The sequence below is a fragment of the Tinamus guttatus genome, unplaced genomic scaffold (genome assembly GCF_059628265.1).
Source record: "Tinamus guttatus ecotype Peru unplaced genomic scaffold, ASM5962826v1 Tinamus_guttatus_pri_ptg000676l, whole genome shotgun sequence".
NCBI lineage: Eukaryota > Metazoa > Chordata > Aves > Tinamiformes > Tinamidae > Tinamus > Tinamus guttatus.
The window spans coordinates 1,303,582-1,328,624 of NW_028289210.1; the positions used below are offsets into that span (position 1 = coordinate 1,303,582).

At 39.0% G+C, this 25,043-nt stretch overlaps 1 protein-coding gene across 1 annotated transcript in view; it reads right to left on the bottom strand.

The window, feature by feature from the left end:
- RAD51B (RAD51 paralog B) overlaps positions 1–25,043 on the bottom strand; it is a 347,210-nt gene that overhangs the window by 308,887 nt on the left and 13,280 nt on the right. Inside the window, exons 5-6 of the mRNA XM_088536559.1 lie at positions 24,343–24,462; positions 22,911–23,094 (exon numbers count right to left, since the gene is read on the bottom strand). Coding sequence (XP_088392685.1) covers positions 22,911–23,094; positions 24,343–24,462 — 304 coding nt within the window. The remainder of the gene's footprint in view (positions 1–22,910; positions 23,095–24,342; positions 24,463–25,043) is intronic.

Here is a 25,043-nt window from a genome sequence, read left to right on the forward strand (position 1 = left end):
AAGCAAGTGTTTCAATGTAAGCACAGTTGCTACAACCTACACCACAGTCTCAGATTACCAGGGGATATTATTTGAATTAAGAAAGAGCAATCTTTTTCAGTAAAGAAATTATAAATTAAAGGATCTGGTACCATCTACAACAAAACTTTATCTGTCTTGCTGTTTTACTTTGCTGCTAAAAAGGTGCATATTTTACCCAAGCTGAAGGGAAGCTATATTGACTTGGAACTTCAGTACATGTACTTTATTTAAAGCCCTCTGATCCATACTAATTTTATTTCTGAATATACAATCTTCACAGAGTAAAAGGCAAACATATGTCTTGGACATACACTTTTCCCATCCCTAAAACCTATTCCTGTAAGCTATTTTATATATATATATATATATATATATATATAAAACATCTCCTTGGTCAAGGCTCTCAAGTTGAGCACTATTTTAAAGAACTTAAATACTGATGCTAAACATACAAACACCTATTTTTGATATTAAAGGCAACTTGATTTTCTAACATTTTGAGCACCTACAACCTATTTGTCATTTCTGTGACTGTTCCTCCAAAGAGCGGAGGAAAGTGCTGTTGAAGACTCTCACTGGACGGAGTGCTGCTATTCTCCACGAAATCCAGCCTATTTGGAATTCTTAAACTTGCAACACCCACTAGTCAAACATAGCAAAGTACCACTTAAGCATTCAGGAAACCAGCGCTGTTTACTTTGAGGTTCACCTTCAAATGGATAAAGAATCCCTACACTATTTATTCTGGTTATCTTTGTTATGAAACATTCTCAGAGTTTAACCCACTGGGCATGTTGAAATGATAAATCATCTTCGACTATGCAAAAACAAACCTCATGAATAGATTCAAATGCCTACAGGGAAAATAGCATCAACTCAAAGCAGTACAACTTTTATACATTCCTTCTATTTTTTATCCTTAGCTGGTTCTGCACTTTTTTTCTATTTTAATATCTGTAAATTGCACATCTTTGACAAGTAAATACACACCCTTTTGTCCCCCACTCCTTTATCTATTCTTCATAAACATTCAAAAAGCCAGCAAATCTCTACGGGTTGAACGTTAGAGGCTCAGGATACTTGACAAAATACTGAAAGATCTGCTTTGCAGTGAGAGGGAGGGAGAGATTGAGAGAATATTGTGCCTTTTTATTATTAGTTTTAAATCTCCCCTCAATATTCACATTTCAAAACACAGAGAATATATAATACTTCAAAATGAAAACATTTCCATTGTCTTTCATTCCTTCTCCATTTACTAGCTGATATTTAATTAAATTTAGAAGCAAAACGCTGTCTTTCCATTAAATGCTACAGGGAATGACTTGGATCTCTCTGCCTCAGGTTTCAAATACCTAGACTCCCTGGAACCACAACTTCAATCAGCAGCAGGGTGCAGATGAAAGTAGAGTTTCATTCAATTTAGCATCTGACGATCTTTCAGAAGAGACCTTGAAACCCCAAGTCTCCTCCATTCTGACTGGATAACCACCACCTTACGGCACTTCTGACACCAGAGACATGCCCAAATTATTCATCATATCTTTGGGCCCACTGTTCAACTGCTGTCTCATCTTACAGATATGACTGCTCTGCTGTGACCGGATCATCACTAGACCAGTGTGTTCATACCTGGGAACCAAGGGGTGGAGAAAATCCTCTCTTTACTGATTAACTTGAACACATTAATACCATTTTTAACCTAAGAAAACAAGTAGCTAGCCAATAGTACCATTCATTAACTGGAAAGTTCTTCCTTTGTGACACTTCTTGGTGGTCCCCATGCTAGGCTTGATAAAGTCACTATGTCAGAAACCAAGCGTCATCTGTCTGTTGCAAGCAGTATTTCTATTATGGCAGCACAAAGCCACCCTAGTCCAAGGTAACACGCTTAAAGGGAAGCCCCTTTCTTTAAATACTACGGTACTAAATTCTCACATGAACAGCTAGTTCCCCACGAAGGCAGCACCACTAACGACACAAGCCCTTTTAACAAGGAAAGGTATGTTACAGAATCTAGCAAAGAAATAGCAGAAGAGTCCCTCCAAAGTGTCTAGACCCAGCAAAAGCAAAGGGTGGGGGAGAAGTGTGCTGCTGGAACCAAGTACCAAACAGAGCCAGGCCTAGGAAAAACGCAGGGAAGAACAGCGAGGTTTTGCTTCCATAAAAAGGAAACATTGAGCACCTCATTTCACACTTCACACCAACGCTGTCACATTTCTACCAAGAGACTCATGTACATTCACATTGTCTAGGAATGATTCAGATTAAGTGGATTTAAAACTGTTTAAGATTTTGCTCTTCCTTTCAGTTATGAGTAATTTATTTTCCCACTCCCAAATCTAGAGAAACCTGCATACGCTGCTCTGCATGAGAGCAACTGCTTTGATCACTGAATCCAAACAATCTGAAGTTTCCCTGAATCTTGGCTCCTAAATATTCATAATCACTCACAATTTGGGTGATATTCAAGTGATTTCAAAGGACAGAAAAAGGCATGCTCAGTGTTGCAAAACAATGGACTTTCATTTAAAGGTTATTTTCTAGGAGAACATTAACCTGCATAACTTTAAAAAAAAAAAAATTGAAGCAATCAATATAATGTGGCCTTCACAAAGCAGCATTTCAACTACCTCTGCAGATATAAAATAGCATAAACCAGTATCTTGGGAAAATTCTTTTTATTCATTGGATCATGATTTTTTGTTTTGCTTTAAACATTTAGCATGTGAAAACGTGCAACAAGTTCTTCTTGATGTTTCTGACTGCCACTCAGCTAGTCTGCTCTTTATTCAAATAACTCTGACTGGGTATGTATACAATATATATTATACTGTAGCATATACTATTTGACCATAAGCAGATACAGAATCCATTGTATTTTCTCTCCTGCTTGCTTGGTTTTAAGGGCTACAAGAACTTGAAGTTTCCACCATTTTGAAGGAAAAACACACCCATTATTTCAGCCTTACATGCTGCTATTCTTTGAAATCACATAAAACTAGACCTAAATCAGACTCTGCATTGTAATTATCAAACTTGAGTATGCACCAATTATGGAAGTCCTATTCCACTAGACTCTAGAAGAGCTCATGGGCAATCCCTCCCTCTTTCATTAGTTCCTAATGACACAGATGTAACTAGAGAACCAAGTTAAATAAAAATAAAACTCAAAGAACTAGTTTTAACCTTGTAGCATTGCCTTTAAAATTAATCAGAGCAGCCTAGAAATTGCAAATAAGGCAAAAACCAGGAGACCAGCTCCCTCCTCCGACTAGCACATCCCTTGTCCAAAGGGCCTGTACCAACACAGGAAACACAAATGTGGTTAATTTTTAAAGTTATCAGCAATATACAGATCGCAATAGAAAAAAGTTATATCATTGGTGAAGAAAATAATCACGGAAAGTCTTTACCAAATGTCATTCACCAAAATAAAATTTGTCTGATTACTTAAAAAAATTACTACCAACTACAGCATGTGTCTATATACATTTTTGTACTATATCAGATAGTCCAAACATTTTCTGCTTGTTTATAAAATATAAAAGGGCATGTATCCACTTGGAGATAACAAAAATTTTGTAGTAAGATAACTTAGATTGATTCTAAAGTTTCCAAATCCTAAAAAACAAAGTTCAAATGTTGGTTATGTCAATACAAAGTTTCATTTTTCCAAAGCAGATACCAAAGGATCCTTTGCTATTAACCGCATTTACCCAGCAGCTTTTTGAAAGGACTTTTTTACGGATAAGACTTCAGAAACTGAAGTTGTATTTGTTTTATGTTGATATTAATATTTTCTTCGAAAAATGATGGTTGTACATTACATCCACTACTGTAGTAAAGGGGCATTTGATGCCTAGGTAGAAACAAACAAAGGAAAAGCACAAAATAAAAGAGCGAGTGATTTTCAAGTAAGAGCTAAAAATAGACAGTTCAACCAGTAAGGCAGGGAAGTGCAGGAAGCCTATTCCAAAAGGCGACAGCTGCAAAGAAACTACTTCTTCCAATAAATGAGAAGCCCCACAGGAGGAGGAGTGGGATTGATTCATTGTGAAAGGAAAAAAAATAAAATAATAATAAAAAAATCTATGAAGATGCCTAATACACATTTCTAAGTTTTACAATTCTTAACAGGAGTGAATGGAAAGTTGGTGGAGATACCTGGGCATCAAGACTGTAGATGTGAAGTGGGGAACTAAAAATGGGAGCAGGAGAGTTAGCTGGAAGGAACAATAGAACATATGGAACAAGAGATAGGCAACACCTTCCCACAACAAAATCCAAACCAGAAAGCATAAACAAGAATATACATCATCTCTGCAGGCTCAGGAGGAGTAGAGTTAAGCAATATACTGTGGCAGGTTGTTGATTCAGATCTTAAAATTTAAATTGAGAGACTGGATCAAAGGAAGACTAATTAAAAAAAAAAAAAGTAATACAGGGTGTGCAATTCCTCTCCTTAATTACTCCAACTAGAATTACAGTAAACCCCAGGGCTTCACTAAGTCCTGCGCTTTCCAAACTCCAGATTAGCTCACTTCTTCCACAGCCGAGCTGCTCCGAAGGCAGCGGGAAAGGGATGGTTGCTTGGAATTAAAACTAAATGCCTGCGAGTTCCAAGACGGTCTTTGAAAGTGAATGTGGGTTTTCTGCAACTGGCAAAGCAAGAAAGTACCTCCTGCTGGGGAGTCTCAATCAGAGGGGAAAACGCTGGCCTTTTAGAAGGAAAAAGTATTAACAAAACTGACTAGCTGCTAAGAGGATTTAATTGCTCTGTAACCTGAAGGGAGCATCTTGAATTCGGGACAGATGCAGCAACAGTATCAGGGGACTTGTCTTCATCATGATCATGGGATGAATGGAGGCCATGCTACTAAGAAGCTCCAATCATTTAAGCTCTCAGATAAAGTTCCTGTCACTTTTCTCTTGGTATTTACTTTTCATTTACCTACAGTAAAAATCAGAATCTATCGGAGGGGGTGGGGAAGGTGGGGAGAGAAAAAAAAAAAAAAAAAAGCTGCATCAAGGAGACAGAACTCCCAAGCAAACACTCAAGTCATAAAACCAAAGGGTAAGATCCCTGCAAAGTCACATTCATCAAAACCAGCAGCAGGTAGCACCTGCTTAACACACAGCATTTTTCCAAATGATGCAGCTATGCAAGTGTTAGTGAACTATAGGTGCCTTTGCTTACCCAATGTAATATAAAAAAATCAAAGGACACAGTCAAAACACTGTCCTCAAGTAAGCAGTCTGGGTTGTTTGGGACAGTTATTTGTATCTTTTTTTTTTTTTTTTTTTGGGGGGGGGTGCCTTTAAATTCCTTAAACATTTTTGTGAACTCTAAAATCTGGAATTGGCAGAGCAGTTAAATGACATTGGAAGAAGAGCACAAGCAAAGCTAGCACCTGTTTAAGTCCAATTGTGCCTTTATTCAAAGAAGTTAAATATTATAAGACCATTAGCAGAGAGGCCAAAGTATGAATCATTAACCGAGCCTGAGCACCCGGGCTCGGCTCAGCAGCACGGATTAGTGCTGAATCACAGTGACAGGATATTCCTGGGGAGGGCTGAATCACAGGGACGGGATATTATCGGGGAGGGCTGGAGCGGCGCTCCAGCCTTCGGGACTGCCAGCCCAATAGCTGCTGATACTGAGAACGAGGTACTGAGAGCAGCCAAATGACCACCCAGCACCGTCCGAGGCAACGGCGCTCACTGCGGCCCAGGTAACTGCTCTGCAAAACCCTCAGCCTCACGGTCGTGTAATGTTTAGCAAAACTCCTGGCACATTGACAGCAAGAGGACACGCTTAGAGATTCACTTTGTTAGCAGAATTTACCCTCCAACTACTGTCAGGAGTCATATCACGACTAGCTAGGGAAAGTAAGCAAGGCTAGAAAGCACTTAATAAACAGTATTAGAGAACATACGTGAAGAACAGATTACAAAACCAAAAAGGAACACTGTTGACATGGTTAAAGGGAATCTGCCACTCCAGATTTACGATTCAGACTGATCATGTCTTCCCCACTTGTCTTTCTACAAATTCAAACTCAAACACTCAGAAAGGACCTGTCTGAGCTGAAAAAAAAATGTGGACATTAAACTGTCTTCTAGGACTATCTTATGGAAAGCAAAGCTTTGAAACTGCTCTTCCAATCAAATGCACCTATTTTTAAAAGCAGCTAACTTCATAATCAAGTTTGTTTTTCTTTCCCGCATCATAAAAATCAATGACTAAAGTGCCATCTACTGTGTCTATACTTAAATGCAGTATTTCTACAGACAACAAATGGAAGTTAGTGCCAGAAACGCCATGTAGAAATAACTCATGTGCACAGTCCCAGGCCTTCACTTCTGTCCACTGTGCAGATTAATGCAAATGCCACGCGAAGCAGACGAGGCTGTCACCTTTGAGACCTGAAATCCAAGTTAATATGGTGATCTGAAGCAGATCTTCAGATTATCAATATAAATAGTAATTAAAAAAAACCTAAAGAAAAGCATTCCCAACTCCACCTCTCATGGGAATGATCAAATCATTATACTGTTAAAAATAAGTTTAGCCTGTTTTTCTCTCATCTTGGGTTTTTTGTTTTTTTGTTTTTTTGTTTTTTTTAAATCATAAAGATCCCGCTTTCTCTCAAAAAAAACGTGAAATCTTGTATGGAAAAGACCTATAGCAAGCATCAGAAGAGCAGCATTTGCCAGAAACCACCAGACAACTGTAATAGCAGTAACCCTGCATACTGCTACACCATGGTTTGGAATAGAGAACATGGGGGATCTCCAAAATTCCCAGATTTGCTAATTGCATTGTTTTATTAGGGCAGAATTCCAACACTTCTCTTGAAAAGAATTTTCATATAGAAGGAAGAAGCAAGTAGGAAGAAAACAGCTTGGAATTATTCACGTAACACTCCATTGCATCTCATACACTGTCTGTTATTTCATGACATACAGAATTATGCTTCAAAACCATTCAGCTTCAGTGGTCAAAAGAGCAACAAGTGCCCTTGCAATGCAGTAGTCAAGCTGGCTAGGGGATTCCTTTCACCTACTACATTTCTTTTTCCATCACTCTTTATGAAAGAAGACTCAAGGAGAGAGTCTTGGGTGCCCTTCCCTTCTTTCCCCAGGCTGAGGCTTTTGGGGGACAGTGGGAAAGGGCTTTCAGCTCCTTCCACTTGCTTGCTCTGCTGTAAGCACAGACATGGAGGAAGCAAATGAAACAAGGCTCAGGGCCACAGAGGTACAACCTTCTGCAAACAGCTCCCTCCATTTGCCACAGACACAAGAAACAAGCAGACAAAGCCTCTCCTCTGATGTGAGCACAGATTTTTTCCAACACAGCTCCCTCTCCAGCTCCGCTGGCATGTAGAGAGCAATGATACACAATCCTCTACAAAACAAAATAGCCACTCTGTCATTATCGCCACAGCAAACCACAAATACTAAAAGATTTTTGATTTCCAGTAGACTGCAAACCTAGAGAGGATAAGAGGCGGTATCCAAATGCCATCCATGTTTCAGCATTCCTCTGAATATTGATCTTTTTGTTCAAACATATACATGGTTATCAAGTAACGGGAGACTTCATCCAGACTCATAAAATATAAAATGTTGCCTCCTACTTGTGGGTTCCAAAATAAACACCACAATCAGCATGTGAGATTAAATTAAACTTCACTTCCAAACTAAACACTGTGTCATGCACACAATGCAGGGTTTAAAATACCACAAATATTCTGCAGGGGTCACAAGGTACATACAGGCAAACATAAGACCAATTTATTGCAGGAAATTTGGCAGAGAGTTGTGGAAGGGATCGAGACTTGCTATTTTGCAGGAAAACTGGTACAATATGGTGCACACCTGGGTCTCCTCCAGCACTGATTGAGACTGCATCTGAAGCAAGGAGGGGGTTCCTCTGCAGAGCTCAAAACCAAATTACTCTGATGTACTTTAATGCCTGTTGGTAAAAGCACCAAGCTATGAATACTCAAGTGTTTGGTCTGAGCTGAAAACAGCCCTTTCACCTATCAGCTGTGTTTTGGATTTCATGCTCATTGCCAGAGGGTTTACAGCTGGAAATTACATGCAGGTCAAGTGAAAAACTCTTCCTTTAAAACACTTCTCAGTTCTCATTCTGAGGGAAATTTTTAAAACAGTTTTCTATGTGCCTCATCTTCAGCTAAATTCAACTTACACAGATAACCTGTGATGCACCGAAAGCAGAGATGTCAACGTGATGGCGATTCTCTTCCCACACGCCCTGACCTAAGGTGCTTCTCACTCCTCCATTTTCAGGACCTCGTCTGGGTCCCCCGTTGCAGCTCAGGCCGCTGCATGAGAGCGGCTGCAGCTCCAGGTCTGATTGCACAAGATGCTCTGGCCCCAGCCTGCACAACTTCGTTATTCCAAGGCCAGTCTTGTCATTAATCTGCCAGCTTTAATTTACAAGTCACCATTCCTTTTGACTCGAACCTCTGAGCACCACAATCTCACACAAAGCTGGCCCCAACAGAGAGTGAAAGTGTTCACATATACTCAAGGAGAAAAGGATCAAAATAGTCACTTTGGTATCTGTGCTTCTCATTTCTATCAAGCAACAGGCCAAGAGCCAACAGGAGCTTTGTTGAACCAGACGCCTTCCCCTTCTGGATGATGAACAGGCACCACCTCGTGGCTGCTCGTGCTAAAGGAAAAGCTCAAGCGACCACCAGGAGGGCTTCCACTAGAGCCAGCTGCTGAGGCTGACCATGGGAACAGAGCTTTGCATAATAAATAAGAAAATATTGTTAACAGGTATATGCAGGAGTATATTGCAGCTAAAGACACATTCTGCAAATAACATGGATATTTAAAGCTTCATTGTATTTAAGCTCAAAGTGAATACTGAAGTTGGTCCTAGGCTAACCCAACTATGCCAAACCTCAACAGAGGGATTTCAGCCCACAACATGCACTAACTGGCTTGTCCACTCACCCACCTGTACTCAGCATTTCCCCAGCAAGCATTGAGGAGACATTATAACCTACTCAATTTGTACCATTTTTTCTTCCTCCAAGGAGCCACAGAAAAACAGTCACAATTTAATTAGGCACAGTGCAAACATACAGCCCACTGCCTTCGTCTGAAGTAAAATACCTGAAGTTGCTGTAGAACAGTAGGTTGGCAATTAGAATAAAATTACAGTACATAATTTCAGATAATGAGCAAACAGTGTTTCATCATAGCTAGAATCCTTCATCCACAGACCTTTCCATGAAAACTTCTTTTTCCTGGGCAAGTTGAAACTTGGGCCACAGGAGATATTAGACAACAGAGCTAAGAGCATAATCCAAGTGACTCTGGTTAGTGTCTAGCTACCAGAAAATGTGTCTTCTTATCAGAAGCCTGTAAATACATTTAAGAATTTATTGATGGCATAGAAAATGGGTAACAGAACACACTGCAGAAAATCTAAATCCTGAGTACTCAAACTGCTGGAAGTGCTAAAAACAAGGTATCTGCAATTGATTTTTTAAAAGTTAAGTCAATCCATTTATACATTATCTCCATATTCCACCAATATTGTCAATATTTACACAATTTATATAGAGCACGCAACTAAAAAAAACTCCCGTAATTTAAAGTTCATTTGCAGTTCTTGAAAACATTTCCATAGTTAGCATCGTTTTTGTGCAAATGCTAACTTTTCCATGACTGAGATTATGGAGAAAAACTGGGTTATAATGAGGTATAGCATAGGGAATTAATTCTGTCTCCAGGTTCTGATGACTCAAAATTAATTTCTGTAGTTTCAATGTAAACAGAAACCTCAGGTGAAACAATTAGCTGGTAAATCACCTGCTATCCATGTACTTCATAACATTAATTCAGAGAACACATCTGAAAACCTCTAGATGAGTCTTTCCCCAAACAGCTGACAAATACACTTGTAGCCCAATTACTGCACTGCAGGGAGAGGGAGAGATCAAGCACAGCTACATGTGCAGCAGCAGGACCCTTCAGACGGGCTCAAGCATCACTGCCTCCTCCGCCTTAGCAGTCTCAACTGTTTGCTCCCACTACGGAAGAGTCCTCTGCGCTAATCCAACAAAATACCTCTGCATCAGCATCAAATGAAGGAACTGAATGTGACAGGATAGGATTGGCCTTCAAGAAGGTCTCAAAAGACTGGAGAAATATCGGAGGCGGGGGGGAGAGGAGGAGGATGCAAAATTTAAGAAAGGACAAGCACAAGTTGTTCCAATAAATAGAGAACAATTAGTAACACAGGAGTTCTACACACAAAAAAATGATGATAGAGTTATGGCAGAACACAAGGGAATGAGTCAATATGCTAGAACATTGTGTTCAGGTGAAAAATTACTCAGGAAAATAAATGGAGAGATCACTTTTTAGCCGGATCAGTTCTGCATGTTTCTACATAGCTGCACAAGAAAACTGTATCGTTGTAATAACAAAAGGTTGCAATAGGAAAACAGCACTGTCAGAGTCACCAGTGAAATTTTACCTTCAAATCACAAATACAAAACATCAAGGAGTCCAAGTTTGTCAAGCCCAGGCTGAACTTGTCAGCCACCCACATTCCCCTGCCAGCTGACCAAGATAATGGATTGCATTTACTTCAGAAAATGAGCAAAACCTAAGAAATTCAGCAGTGATTCACAGGCATTGTAAATTACTGAATATTCAGACAGCAGTTGTAAAGAATACAGGTAACATCTCTTTGGTCTTCAACAGACATAAATTTATAATGTCACCTTCTTCACCATTTTCAACAACTCTGCCCTGGATATTGGTAGTAGATTTAATACTGGGAATGGTATAAGATGATAGTGCTCTGAATACATCTTTAAACTGAATAATTATCACCTCCTTAGAGGAAAGGAGAGAAAGAAACTGGCAAAAGAAGAACAACCACCCCCATAGCAAGATTCAGAATCCCTCTGAAGCTGCTCTCGAGGGGCATACTGAAGCCCACGAAAAAGAAGACCTGTCTTACCTTTAAAGTAAGACAGATTTCTCAATTGCTTCCTACAACAGATGAACCAAGGATGGATTACAGCCACGGTGAAGACTGTGCGAAAGATCAGATTGGTTTCAACAGCGCCAGGTTTTACTTCCTATTGCTTTCAAGTTCGGTTCAGGAAGGGGGAGGAGTGTCGGCTTTGTGTCCATTTTAGTATCAGCAAGATAAGCCATGACCTGCTCTGTGTAGAGTGTCTTACAAATGCTTCCATTTAACAAAAGATCTGTCATCTTTATTATCCTGCTAGAACTTGTACGAGCCTACTCTGGGACAGCAGATCCCAAAGAAAACTGTATTAATGCTAAATGATTAGTCCATGGGGACAGTGCATGCTACTGTATCCTCATGTGTGCAAAGGGATGCAAATGACCACAAGCATTCAGTGTCCTGCAATATATAACACAATTATCATTTAGACATAAAAGAAATTTGCAGGTAGGTGACTATCCTGATCTTTAAAGAAACTAGGGAAGCTTACTGTCTCTATAGTAGCCACTAATAACTCTACAGATTTGAAACAAGATGAGGCAATGTTTGCAAGGAGAAGTTAACATCTTTTATGGGACCAAATGACATGCAGGCTCTGCCAAGGCCTCAAGCCGTCAGTGATAGGCTCTCCTCCTTCATGACTGGATCAACTCAGGTAATGAAAGAATAGCACCCCTCCCTACCCATCTTTCTTCACGTTAGCCTTAGCTCATCACCGCTACAGCTCCAAAGTAGGAAGCCGACTTCCTGCCGCTGACTACAACACGCTGATTAAAATCTTCGCAGTCCTAGAATGTGTCAGGAAATGGGTTATTGAAAAACTTTGTCACTGATAAAATGTTGTAACTCCAGCTCTAGCTGCTGGCAGAAGCACATGACAGGAGTTGAGCTGATGTATATTTTTAGAGTTCGAGAACAAAACCTGTATGAGGGTTTTTATCATTCATACCACATCATCATTAATCAGACATCTTTCCCTGGTAACACAACGTTAATTTTGCTTGAGGCTTACTCTTCATCTACAAACTAATGGGCCAAAAAAGCAACAAAGCACTAGCAATGGGACAGAAACAGGAACTGAAACCAATTCTGAATCGTATTTTGCGTAAAAACTCTAATGACTTTTGTATGATTTCTTACTTAACAGTACCTTAAAAATCAGGTCTTCTGTTACCAAAAGAGTTGTCACAAAGGCAGTTAAGAGTTGTCCACCCTTCGCAGAGCAGCTGAGTACCACAATTGATTAATTATCTAGTATTTCTTTGGATATTCTCAATATCTGACTAACACTGCAGCTACAAAACCCCAAACTTACATGAATATGAATTAGAGTTACATTCCACAGAAGCCATGAGGGTGTCTATGACATGCACAATGCTTCACATCTAATTACAAGTTCTCAAGCTTTCTGGTCAAAACTCCAGGAGCTTCTGTAATTTTACTAGCACCAGGTCCACATTTTTAAGAAGCTCTTACCTTGCAGCTGCATTGCCAACTCTGGACAAGTTGGTGACATTTACAGACATCATATCCTAGTAACTGCAAACCAAGATGACATTGCTGTCAAATCTCTCATTTTCTGGTCATTCGCAAGCCTGCCCTGCCTAATGTCTTCTTACATTCAGAGGGCCTATAAAAAAGGCAATGATTAAGCCTTTCAGAAGCAGCAAGAACCAAGTTACAGGGATCAAAAAGAAACTTTACAGGCTTCTGCACAAATTATTTGCCCTAGAGAGAAGAGACGTCACTATCATTGCTAGTTAATTATTCCTTCAGAAAAAAATGCAAAGCCAGCTTCAAATAGTATTAAAATTAGCAACATTTAATGGCAGTTTATAAAAAGCACATTAAATAAAAAAGGATATCAAAAATGAGTAGAGGATGGATATTCTTTCAAGCTAGTCCCATTGAGGAACACTCCAGCCTTAGAAAAACAAATGAGATTTAGGGCAACTGAACTACAAGTCTGATAACAGCCTGGTCTACTACCACTCTAAGGTAATATGTGGCAAGAGTGGCCTTTAGGCACGGGATGACAAGCTCCAGCCTCCGGGAGCCAATGGCAAGGCTGCCTGTTGGCAGGAATCTCAGCAGGCACAGGGAGAGGCTGGGAGGCTGTGGGAATGCGGGTGGTCCCAGTGCGACAGGCCAGCACACAAAATGCAATTTACTCACCAGCTCTGCATGTAGTAAGACGGCAAAGATTTCATTACATACAAATAGCATGAGTATACATAAACATTTACAATTTAGAAGTTTCATATTAATATTAACAGATTTTATCTGATGCCAATTTGGGAAAAAAGCAAGTATCAGTCATGGTGGCATTTGGTATTTGGAGGTAATGGAACTAAGGAGCAAAAAAAGAATTCCCATAAAAATCACAACGGTGTTGCAGCAGTAGTGAATACTGCTTAAAAAAGAGAGGAATAAAAAAAACTATACATATGTGCAGAATTTCTAATGCAATTAAACAAACTGCCGATATTTTAAAGTGATTGTTGCAATCAACGCAGTTCAAGCAAAAGAAACAGGGGAGAATGCCACAGGCCAAGTATCTTAAATCAAGATTATAGAATAATCACCTAGCACTGAACTTAAGAGTCTTGGACAATTTTGTAAGTTCTCTCCAAAATTTCCTCTTAGTAGCAGACAAAAACCAGGAGCTGGAGATAACCACATTCTACAGACTTGTATAGCAGCAGCTGCAAAAACTCGGCTAATGGCTTAGCCATTGCATGCTGACAGAGGGATATAAAACTATTAATAATGAAGGAATGCAAGCATGTTATGAACTGTACCACCTATTTTATGGATGGTTATACATTTCATTCTGAATTTTAGCATAGGAAGAAATTCCATGGTTTAAAAATCTACTATTCAGCAGAGTTTCTGACCTCAACTATAATCCATTATGCATGGATATATTACAACTCCAAACGCAGCATATTTTGACACATTTTAAAAACAGAACATGCAGACTAAGACCAGGACACTGAGCTAAGGGTGCAAAAAAAAGAAAACTCATCAATGCAAGGATGGGTGGTAGCCTGGGATTTGACCATCTTTAGTCATAGTAAAAAGCATTTTCATAATGGTACATAACAAAACCTTCATAGAGCTATTAAAATTTTTAAAAGGATGCTCCAGCACCTAATACTGTTTCTTTTCCTGTTCCAAGTAAAATATCCCTATTAGCATTTTACATACACACCTCTCCTCTTTATGGAGGGTGCAGCTTTGCCCTGACTATGGTGCTGCTGCCAGAGCCACCCATCCAGCCGCCGCTTTCTGCCCGCACAAGGGCCTGTTCAGCTGCACAACCGCTGGCTACCACAGGTTTCATTCCCTGAACTACTTTTCAGCTGGATCACGGCCTTGATACGGCTCACCAGAAGTATCTATCATTTGCAAACTACATTCTGCAGTGACGCACAAGTCAGATATGAGGCAGGGCTAAACACCTATCATTTTCTTGTGCTGCCCTCTGCCACTGCTTGACCACTGCTTGATTTTGGACAAACCCAAGTGTTCTCGAGCCAGCGGCCAGACCCTGTATTGCCGACGACGCCAGGAGCAGGCCCCACAAACTGCTTTGCAGCAGCAGGTAGCCCGTACCTAGTGCGTTCTCAAACGCTCTGTGTTAGGCTGGGGCCTAAGATCTGCGCTGAAGCCTTCCACAAAACACCGCACTCGCTGCCCGGGTGCAGCTGCTCCCATCATAGTGCCAGGAAGGTTGTGTATATATCCGTATAAGGGGTGTGTGCGCATGCCTACATATATATATATTTTCACCCCAGTAATTTCTACGATGATGCATATTAAAAACAACCGAGTTAAGGATTTTCCAACAAACAGTTGTTGACACAAGCAAACCTTGAATGCTACATCAGCCAATCTCATCTTTTAAAGTTCTTCATCATCTAGGCTTAAAACGATGGATTTGTGCCTTACAAAGATATCATCTTTGAGAATAATATTCAGCAGCTTTGCTCTGCTTTGACTAATTCATCCCAGCAAGTTTGAGGCTAAAGTATCTTTAAAAAGGTGAATAACTCTTAATCCACTTTGGAACTGCACACAGACCAAACCACATTTTTATCTTTGTGACCTCTTCCCTGCAATAACTTCTCCTCAAGGAAAGATGTTTGTGGAAGAGGGAAACTTTTTATTCTGTTTCATTTTTTAATAAATCAAGGCAACTCTCTGCAAAGCTTCTTGACTTAAAACAACTTAATGTTCTCTTTTGCTCTACTTACCCTGTTCTCTTATCTTTCTCAAGCAGAGATATGGTAGCAAGGAAAAAATCTCATTTAAGCCAAATCACCAGTATTTCCTTACAAATCTCTCTAACCAAGCTGCATGTAGAAGAGTATTTCTAGAATATTTGATTCCTGACTCCAAACAAAACTCATTGCTGCTTACAGTCAAAATTCAATCCAATCATGACCGCATCAGTGAAAAAGAAAAAGAACATACCACTTAATCTTTAAAGAATGAGAGAGAAATTTTGCTAAGACACAAGGTAACAGTTGTTGGATATTCAAAAACATCTCCATATAGACTTGAGGTTTGCAGGATAGTGTCTTACTGAAATTCAGATAGTCTCACCAATGAAATGTCATGCCATTCCATTGACATTCATCTTATTTATTATTCCCAGTCTAATTAAAACATTACACATCACTGTTCAATATTATTTGAAAACTTCTAAATCTACTTTTGTCTACCTAAGATATTGCCATAGAAGTTCTATATTCTTAAATGAGATCCAGCAATGCACTGAAGTGGAAGGCAACATGACAGTTTTGATGGGGTTACCAAAACCATGCGGATTCTTGTTGGGATATGTACAGTTGGGATAACTCGCTCAGTTTACTTACCCTAAACTTCTGCCAAATAAATTAAAATGCTCACTGAAGTTGCAATTATCTGAGTGTGTGGATTATTCACCCCACCTTTCTATTTAAAGATGGAATGCCATCATTTTAACAGCAAGTGATTATACAAAACATACACATTCTCAATAGAGAAGATAAAGTTTTCCTGTAGACAACTAGAAATAACCCAGAAGACTCTAAATTATTCCTCACAGATTCCGATTCATAAACCTATCAGAAGAGGCTGAGGATGGGAACCAGAGCAAAAATCATAGCTCTTCTAATGCACATAACCCTCAAAAGAAAAACTGCGACAGATAGGGCTGTCCTGTTAACTTAGATATACCCATCTTTGAGACAGCACAGAACTGTCTGTCCTCTAGCTGCAATAGTTTGGTGTGGTTATCTGTCATTAACTCCAAATCCTTAGTCTGTGGAAGGTAGGGTAGGGTTTGCTACTACTGAAAAAGGCAAGTCTCTAAGTGCACCAAGCAGCCTCTATCATGAAGCTTCCAGGTCACGTTTCACGAAAGCAGCCCCAACAGTGCACCCCATCCAAATGCAGTACTCTCACAACACTGTCCTGCACACTCAAAAAAGCAAGAGGATGAAGTAGTTTCTTGCACTATCAGTCTCTAAGCTAAGAAATTTCACTCTTGGTGTTTGGGCACATTTGTTGCACTGCTTCATCTGTCTCTCCTCCGTCATCCCCATCCCCCTTTTTTAGCTCCATGGGCAGGCACACACACAGAGCAGGTTCTTTTTTATCCCCGCAAGCCCTAGGGCTAATTACCCTTAAAGGAAACAGACTTGGGAGAATCTGGAAGCCAGAGCACTAACTAATCTATACTGAATTCATACAAGAGGATTTTCCCAATGACTTATAACCTGGTCAGGTACTACTTGCGTTGTTAGCACATGGAGAAACTAAAATCTCTCTCGTGCATTATTAAAGTACAGAAGCACTCCTGGAGAACCTACATTTTAAATAAAACCAAAGGATGCACCAGACTGAGGAGCAGTGCAAAAGAAGAAAAAACATACTTACTTTGCTGTATAGCCACAAAAAGATTATTGGTTTAAAACTTCTGGCAGTCCTTCAGATGGCAAAAATAGCACAGCTCACCAAGTCCTGAACAATGAATAAAAAGCCCTCTAAATGCAATTTCTGAGGTTTTCTATAGCACCGACTACATTCTGACTGCAGTAACATACCACCACATGTGAAGTACCTTACTTGAAAATTAGAAAAACAGCCTAGATGAAATTATTAGTGTAGATGCAAAGTTGAACGGAAAACCATATATAGCAGCTACCAGTCCACACTGTTAACGTTCAGTAAGGGTTTCCCTGAGGCTTGGTTCTGTCCAGCTACACAGACAAGCTGGAATAGAGGGAATGTTTCCTTGTGAAAACAAGATAGCAAGGAGACAGCCAGCACCCTCTAGCATAAGGATAGAATTCAAAGGTATCTTGACATATCAGAAAAGCTGCCAGGGAGGAGCAACTAGCTCAGAAACAACTCAGCACACTCAGATCTGGGGTTTTAGTGACTGGCAAGTTAACAGCAGGCTGTTTTAAAGAAAGCCAACATGATTATTACGAGGAATAAACAGGAGGATGCCCCACAAGACATGAGAAGTAATCCTGCTTCATGCTCAAGTACTGTTAGAGATGCATCGAAATTGTTATGTCCAGTTTGGGGCACTTCGCTTCCAAGAAGATGTAAACCAGCTGAAGGGAACTCAAAGTGGAACAAAAATGAGGATTAAAAGACATAAGACAACACTAATTTCATTTTGGATCTAGCCTTTCACAAATTCAGTTTAAGACACACATCAAGGAAATAATTTGACCTCCATTATAACAAGGACTATCCAAGCTAATATAGTCAGTCCAAAACAAATCAGGAAATAAAACTCAACTCTCCTATACCTTGCTACTGGCACCTTTATTCTTCATGTTTTCATATGTGCAGTTGGGCAGGATGGAAGTTTTTGGCAAGGTCACTTGCACAGTAAAATGGAAAAAGCCAAAGAGGGGATACTTTAAAAAGAAAAGAAAATGAAATCCCAGTTTCATATAACTTGAAACTACCTCTTTTCTATACTTCTTCACCACATGAAAACAGGAAACACTGCTTTAGGATTTTTTATTCCTTCTTCTCAGCAATATTAAACATTTTATGAGCACAGATAGTCCAAAAGGAACACTGTGGCAGGCCATAAACTGTAGAAATGTATATCCTCCAGATACATGTAACAGGAGTACACACAGATGGCAGCAGTACTGAAGCTAGTTATAGCTACATTTTAAACAGTCTTTTTCAACTAAAACAAAATTCTGGCTTCTGAGAATGATTTTTAACAGCCACCAAAAAAAGACAAAACCACCTCACTTTGCCACTGTAACAACCTTAGCAGATATGCTAATTCCCTTTTACTTGAATTTTTTTTGCTCAATACCATGGAGTAAAGGGATAATTTAAATATAAACAATCTGCCAACAAAACAAAACCATTTTTTAAAGTCTGAACTTGGCAAAACAAAGAGCTCCAGCCTATAATTTCCTTTCAGCTGCTTTGCTTTCCTATTGTTTTTCCTAATTAAACAAAACTTTAATCATGTCAAAATGTCCTTTACAAGGAGAAGTGGTCATTTATATACTTAAATTCTGGCACTTTTTTTTTTTTTTTTTTAAAAAAGAGAGAGTAGGCTTTTGCACTGGGACAAAGAGCAACATTGATAAAATTTGATAAATGAAGAAAGCTATAGGCTGTTATATATGTGAAAATACTGCTAAGCAATAGAACATCGAAGAAGAGAGTATTAATAAAAACATTTTACTAGTTTCATAATCTGTTACTCACACTGACCGAACACACCGAAAAGTATGAACCCCGTTTTCTGCTCAGCTCGCTATTTAGTGAGGACACTGCGACGTTTCCTGCAAGCGTAAGGCTGAATTTTGGAGCAACAGAAGTAAAATATCTTAAAGAACAACAGGAATTATTCTTCACTGAAAACCATTACTTTTGAAAGTAATTTTGCAGATGAAAGACTGTTTTCATGGATAAAACACCTTCCGTGTATTTTAGCAGCCCAACAGAAAAGAGCCCATACTTACCACCAAATTCTTACCCATGGAAACTTTTTGAATCCCATCTGGCTTAAATATGGCTAGTAAAATTCTGATAGCTCAGTACCAGAAAAGGGTTTTATCCTGAAAAGGTCAGTGCCTCATTAAACAAACACATGTTTCTTCATGATTTAATCTACAAGACATTTCTCACTTTAGAAAATTTCAAAATAAATTCAGTTTTTCAAGTTTCAGGAGAAAAAACTTTGTCTTATTTTTAGATTTTAAAATCGTGAAAAAAGAATTCTAGCAACTATTTCTATAAAAAACAGGCTTGCATGTCAGCAGATGACAGGCCAGATGGCCAAATCAATCTGGAAATCTGATGCATCTCCATAATTTTGGAAAATTAACACAGTAATCATCAACTGTAACAATAAATCAGCTCATTTCCCCAAACTTTCTACACATTTTTAACAAGTCTAAGGAAAATGGCACAGAAACAGCTTTTTAGACATTCCGCTTTGGAGTTTGTTTAGATCTCCATACACTAATATTTTCACTTATCAGAACCAAGAAAATGAAGGTGAGGAGGAGCTGACAAACAACCACCTCTATGGAAACACATTAAAACGGAACCAAGGATGAGACCAAATGGAAATACTTGATTATAATGAAAGAGCAAATTATTAGAGTCCAGTTTGAAGATGCTCTTTGCCAAAAGATGTCCTTCCCTCTGCTGAGGCACATCACTACAGAAAGCTAAGATAATAGAGCCAAAAACACTTCACAAAAGACAGCAGAAGTGACACTGCGGATGTCAAACAGTTTCTGAATGTAAATTGATTTTGAGAAGTCTACAAAGCCTCAAAGCATGAATCAAGCTGAACACTTGGTTTTCCAAAGAATATGAGATCCAGCATTTAGGTTTAAGGGTTACAGAACAGTACACTGCGGCGTGAAACACACGGAGGTGAGAAACGTGAGAGCCAAGAGTGCAAAGAGGCCTCTGACAAGTTACTTTAATTGCATAATCAAACAGACCAAGTGAATTTTTAGTTTTCAAATACCAAATCTGGGATGAAAAAACTATCTGTAGATGCTATCGTCTTCTTGACTACCATAAACTTTTTATACCACAGCAAATAAAAGCATTAGAGAATAGTAAAAGTCTATCTTTAATTTGCACAAGAAATCATTATGAGGGAAAGAAAGTCTCTCTCCTCCTAAAGTATTTAATAATATAGAAAATTTTAAAAAGATATACTGTTCATTTGTCAGTAGCAATGATAGCCAGGTTGCTTATCATAAATAACAAATGTTCTTTACACAGATCTAGAGGACACAACCCAGATAACAGTTTAATGGGCAGCTAGTGCTATTCTTTGATTAATATTGGTGCTTTACAAAGTAAGTTTCATCTCCGGTACCAACCTGTCATTTAAGAGCAGGTTAGTTCTGAGGTGCTTTTCCAAGGGGGATGTCTAGCCAGTTTCAATCATATCATCCGTTGCTAGTAGCTAGAACTGATAGCTACCAGTAGCTATAAATGTTAAATTTTTATGGGCTAAAAAGCATCAAGAACACTACTACTGATGCTGATTTTATTCTATATTCAATTTTAGTTTTAGCTCTTCACTGAAAAGGAAAAATTATTTTTCCTACAACTAATTTGAACACTAAACTATTTTAGAATAAAAGACTATTTTAGTCTATTTTAACAAAATATTACTGACTGATCAAAAATATGAATAAACATTCAAAAGGTATTTTGCTTTCTATTCATTTTGAGAATGTTAATGATGTTAGGAAACTAGACAGAAAACATAAAGGACTGATTACTGCTCCTTAAAAATGTACAAGAAGCATATCAACACACAATGTAACAAATTCAGATCCAAATGTGCTCAAGTACAGCATGCTCTGAAACAAATAAATGTAAAGTAGGTTTTCTGATGTGCACTCTCACTGTTGTCTGTCTCAGCTCCTAGCAATCACTTTGAGCACACTGACCAATTTCAACCAAATCCAAGGGAAAAGAAGCTCTTGGTCTAGGTGGTAGCAGAGAAGGGGAGGGACATTGCTACCTAACATCCCATTCTGGAGAAAGCTCCAGTGACTGTTCAGGCATCAGTGTGGTTGGATCAACACTTGTAGATGTGGAAGACAGCGCTGTGGGTTTTCCCATGTTACATACTCACAGTTGCAGGATCTGTGTTTGCAGGTATACAAGTCTGACCAAGGCTTTTTTAGAATCACTGTTAACAAGAGTTACCACCATTTATTTCATAAAATTCAACAAATACTTAAAATACTTCAAAAAGCAATGCACAATCAATATGTGTTAATTATATCTTAAAAATAAGAAAAACATTCAATATGTATATTTACTGGTAATTGCACATTTTTTAAAGACCTTATTTAAAAGCTGAAGTGCTTCTTAGATCAAATCAAACAGGCAGAGTTGCAGCCACAAATTCTTGGCCAAAATTCCCAAACTCCTTAGCTAAGCGTTTACAATAAGAAGCACAGACAGAAATAGTCCATCGGGTACCATGAATGCTTCAGAGTAAACACATTAGATTTAACATAATGGAAACCCTTAAATGCCCTAGGGTTGTTTTTGCGCTTATATAGCTGAGTTAGGACTGTAAGCTTATGCTGCTTGCCTTTGAACAACTTGAAGAGCTTTGCAAATATCAACACCGTCTCAGTGACTGCAGGCAGAGCAGCAGCCCCGACTGCCAGAGCCTCCGGCCCGGCTCCATTTCACCACTTTAAATGATGGGAGGAGAAAAAGGAGGTGGAAGAAAGGGAAAAGAAAATAAAGAAATAATATCTTCCAATCATAAGTTGCCTGTTTTCAAAGAATGGCATCAGATTTTCCCAAAATATCAGTGCCATCAGTGTATCTGTTTTCCTAGCTTGTTTTTAACACTATACATACTAATAGGTACACTGATTTAGGACATCATCTTTTGTACCTGAACTTTAAAGGCACTTCTGCAGGCTTGGTTTTCCCCCAAAGGTCCTAACATCTGGCAGAACATATGGCAGAAAGAAATCCACCCCCCTTAAATTCACTCCTACACCTCTGACACGCATTTTTGACATCACAGTTACTGCATAGTTACCTCTGCAGAGACAGAGCCTGGGACCTCATCAGTCTAACTCAAGTTCTTGACAGTTTTTCCTCTTAGCAGTGCAGAGTATCTTACCTGCACTATGAAATATTTCTGACACTTGAGTCTCAATGACATCTTTTGAATTCTGTTTCTGACCCATTTCATGACCATATCATAAAAGACGCTATTTTTCCCCAATCTACTTTCTTGAGACTTACAAGTTATAACAACCTTTTCAGCATTTACAGTTAATCCCTGGACTAAGGGCGTCTCTGATACAGTGAATTCTTCCTTCATATTCTATGGGCAAATCCACAGACAAGGATTTGGTGAGGTAACATCCTTTCCATGTTAGTTAATGTACATCATCATTCACAAAACAATGTACACTGCTATAGAACATAAGGCCTCTTCGGATTCTACAAATTTAAACGGAAGTGACAGAGGTCAAAAGAGATCTTCACTGAAGCAGAGTAAGGAAGCATTGCATTAGAAAGGTACCATCAGTGCAAACTACATTAAGCTGTAGCAACACAGAGATAAAAAATAACAAAACACTGAAAAACACAGAAAAAAAATCTTGTAAAGGACTTCTTTGAACTCACAAATATGTATTAAGGAAAAAAAATGACCTGATACCTCCTTGTAAAGCCCTGCTAGGAGCTTCATCTTTTTTTTTTTTTTTAAATCTTCCTAACATTTTAATTTTCTTTAATTTTATTACTCAGTATTGTAAGTCATAAAGTTAAAAAAGGAGGAAGAACTTACTGGTATTGAGAACTCCTCTGCCAAATACTTCAACAGTGATGCTTCTTTAGCCAAGAAGTTACTTCTTTCTGTCAGGTTGCCTTGGAGCTTTGGATCAAACTCCTTTCTGACAACTGACGCAACAGAATCGATTATTATGAGCTTAACCTTCTTTGAAATAATTTCTTCTTCCAAAGATTTAATCCTATAAAACAGTAACTTAAAGTTAGCCAAACATTGTGTTTTATAATCCTGAAATTGTTCAAATAAAGGTACATTTTAGGGTCAGCTCCTCTTTCTCTCTCATACCACTCCTACAACATCTGAATGCTTTAAAGAGATCTATCTGAAAAGGAATCTCAGGATGCAAAGGGACACATAAGCCAGGGCAGGAATCCTTCCAAAGAGGGGTCTGGAAGAATCTGTAGTGAGCAACACTATCCTGTACAGCCCTTGAATGGTGCAGAAAGTTAAGCAGACACTGAAACTGTGCCTTTTTGCTCATAGTAGCATCCCACTGCGAAGACCAGAATCCTCAGCATCTATGCATACAGAAAGCCAAAATAACCTTTCTCTGTACTTCAGACACAGCATGCTAAACCTAATCCATCTATAACACAATAATACCTACACTTCTCTGATTAAAACTATACTTGAAGGAACAGGTATCCTGTCACTAGTGCAGAACGCTTACAAAGATGCTTAAATATTAATCTATTAAATCATTTTCATCCCAATATGTATTGACAAATTAAAGTAGCAACGCAACAATACAAAGCTGTCAGCATCAGTCTTGGGATTTGTGACTGCAAAACAAGCCCCCTCTCCCACTGCTAGAGGGGTCTCTGTCTTCCTAATCATAGAATCGTTAAGGTTGGAAGGGATCTCTAGAGATCCTCTAGTCCAACCCCCCTGCACACGCAGGGACACCTAGAGCACGTGGCACAGGACTGCGTCCAAGCGGGTTTTGAAGATCTCCAGAGAAGGAGATTCCACAACCTCTCTGGGCAGCCTGTTCCAGTGCTCTGTCACCCTCACTGTTAAGAAATTTTTCCTTAAGTTCCTATGGAACTTTTGATGCTTCAGTTTCTGGCCGTTTCCTCTAGTTCTGTCAGTGGCCACCACTGAAAAGAGGCCAGCACCATCCTCTTGGCAAATTTAACTAGTCTCTCCACAGAAATCAACAGGTCAAGTCAAACACCTGTCAACACTCTTCTTTCAAATGCTTACAAAGCTCAGATCATACGGAAGTTATCTATCAAAAACTGTTCATAAACTTTACAAATAGTGAGTAATGTCTTTTTGTGACAATTTACTTTGTAGGACCTGTTCTGGTATCAACATAGAAAGGCCTCAAAGAAATTAATTGCTCTTCATAGAACTTTTCAATCCAGCAAATACTGTTGTAGATAGGCCATTTTGACTGCACTCTTTTTCACCTCAAGAAAAATACCTTTTCAGCACACTGCCACAGGTCAGCTCCCGATACAGGTGAATGCTGCGCGTCATGGAAAACAGCTTTTCCTCTGAGTCAAAATAAGCAGGGAATCTGCTTTCTGCTATCTCGAGCAACCTACAAAAAAAACAAAAGACAAAGCACTGAAAAAGCAATAGACCTACTGGGTAATAATAAAGCATCAAGGATTCACCATACAAAGCAAAGCAATGCTCAGAAAGATAGGTACGCACCAAATCTTTTCCAAAGGTAAAGCATACTTCAGTGGTCAGGCTAAAATCCTGGAAGTCAGAACATCTAGGTTCTCTTCACAGTGATGCTAGAGCCAGTGGTAAACTTGGTCAAGACATAATATGCCTGTACAAAGAAGCAGCACTTCTCTAGCAGAAGAAAGCAGCAAAGTTCACAGTCACTGAATGCAAAGTTCTGAGTATTGCACTCAAGAGGCTGTGCACAATCGCCACGTATTCTCCTATTTTAATTATAATATTTAACTAATTTCTCCAACTTTCTACCTTTATCTTTCATTGAGATATAATAAAGTCTGTCATAAAGCAGGCTTCCTGTCACCATAGATGTTTGGCAATAAGCTGCTAACAAACAGATTTAGGACCTCTGCGATAAGAACCAGACAATATGGAATTAAGACTTCAAAGTATTTGAAGTCAATTGTGAATACTTGTAAGTATTAAAAACCA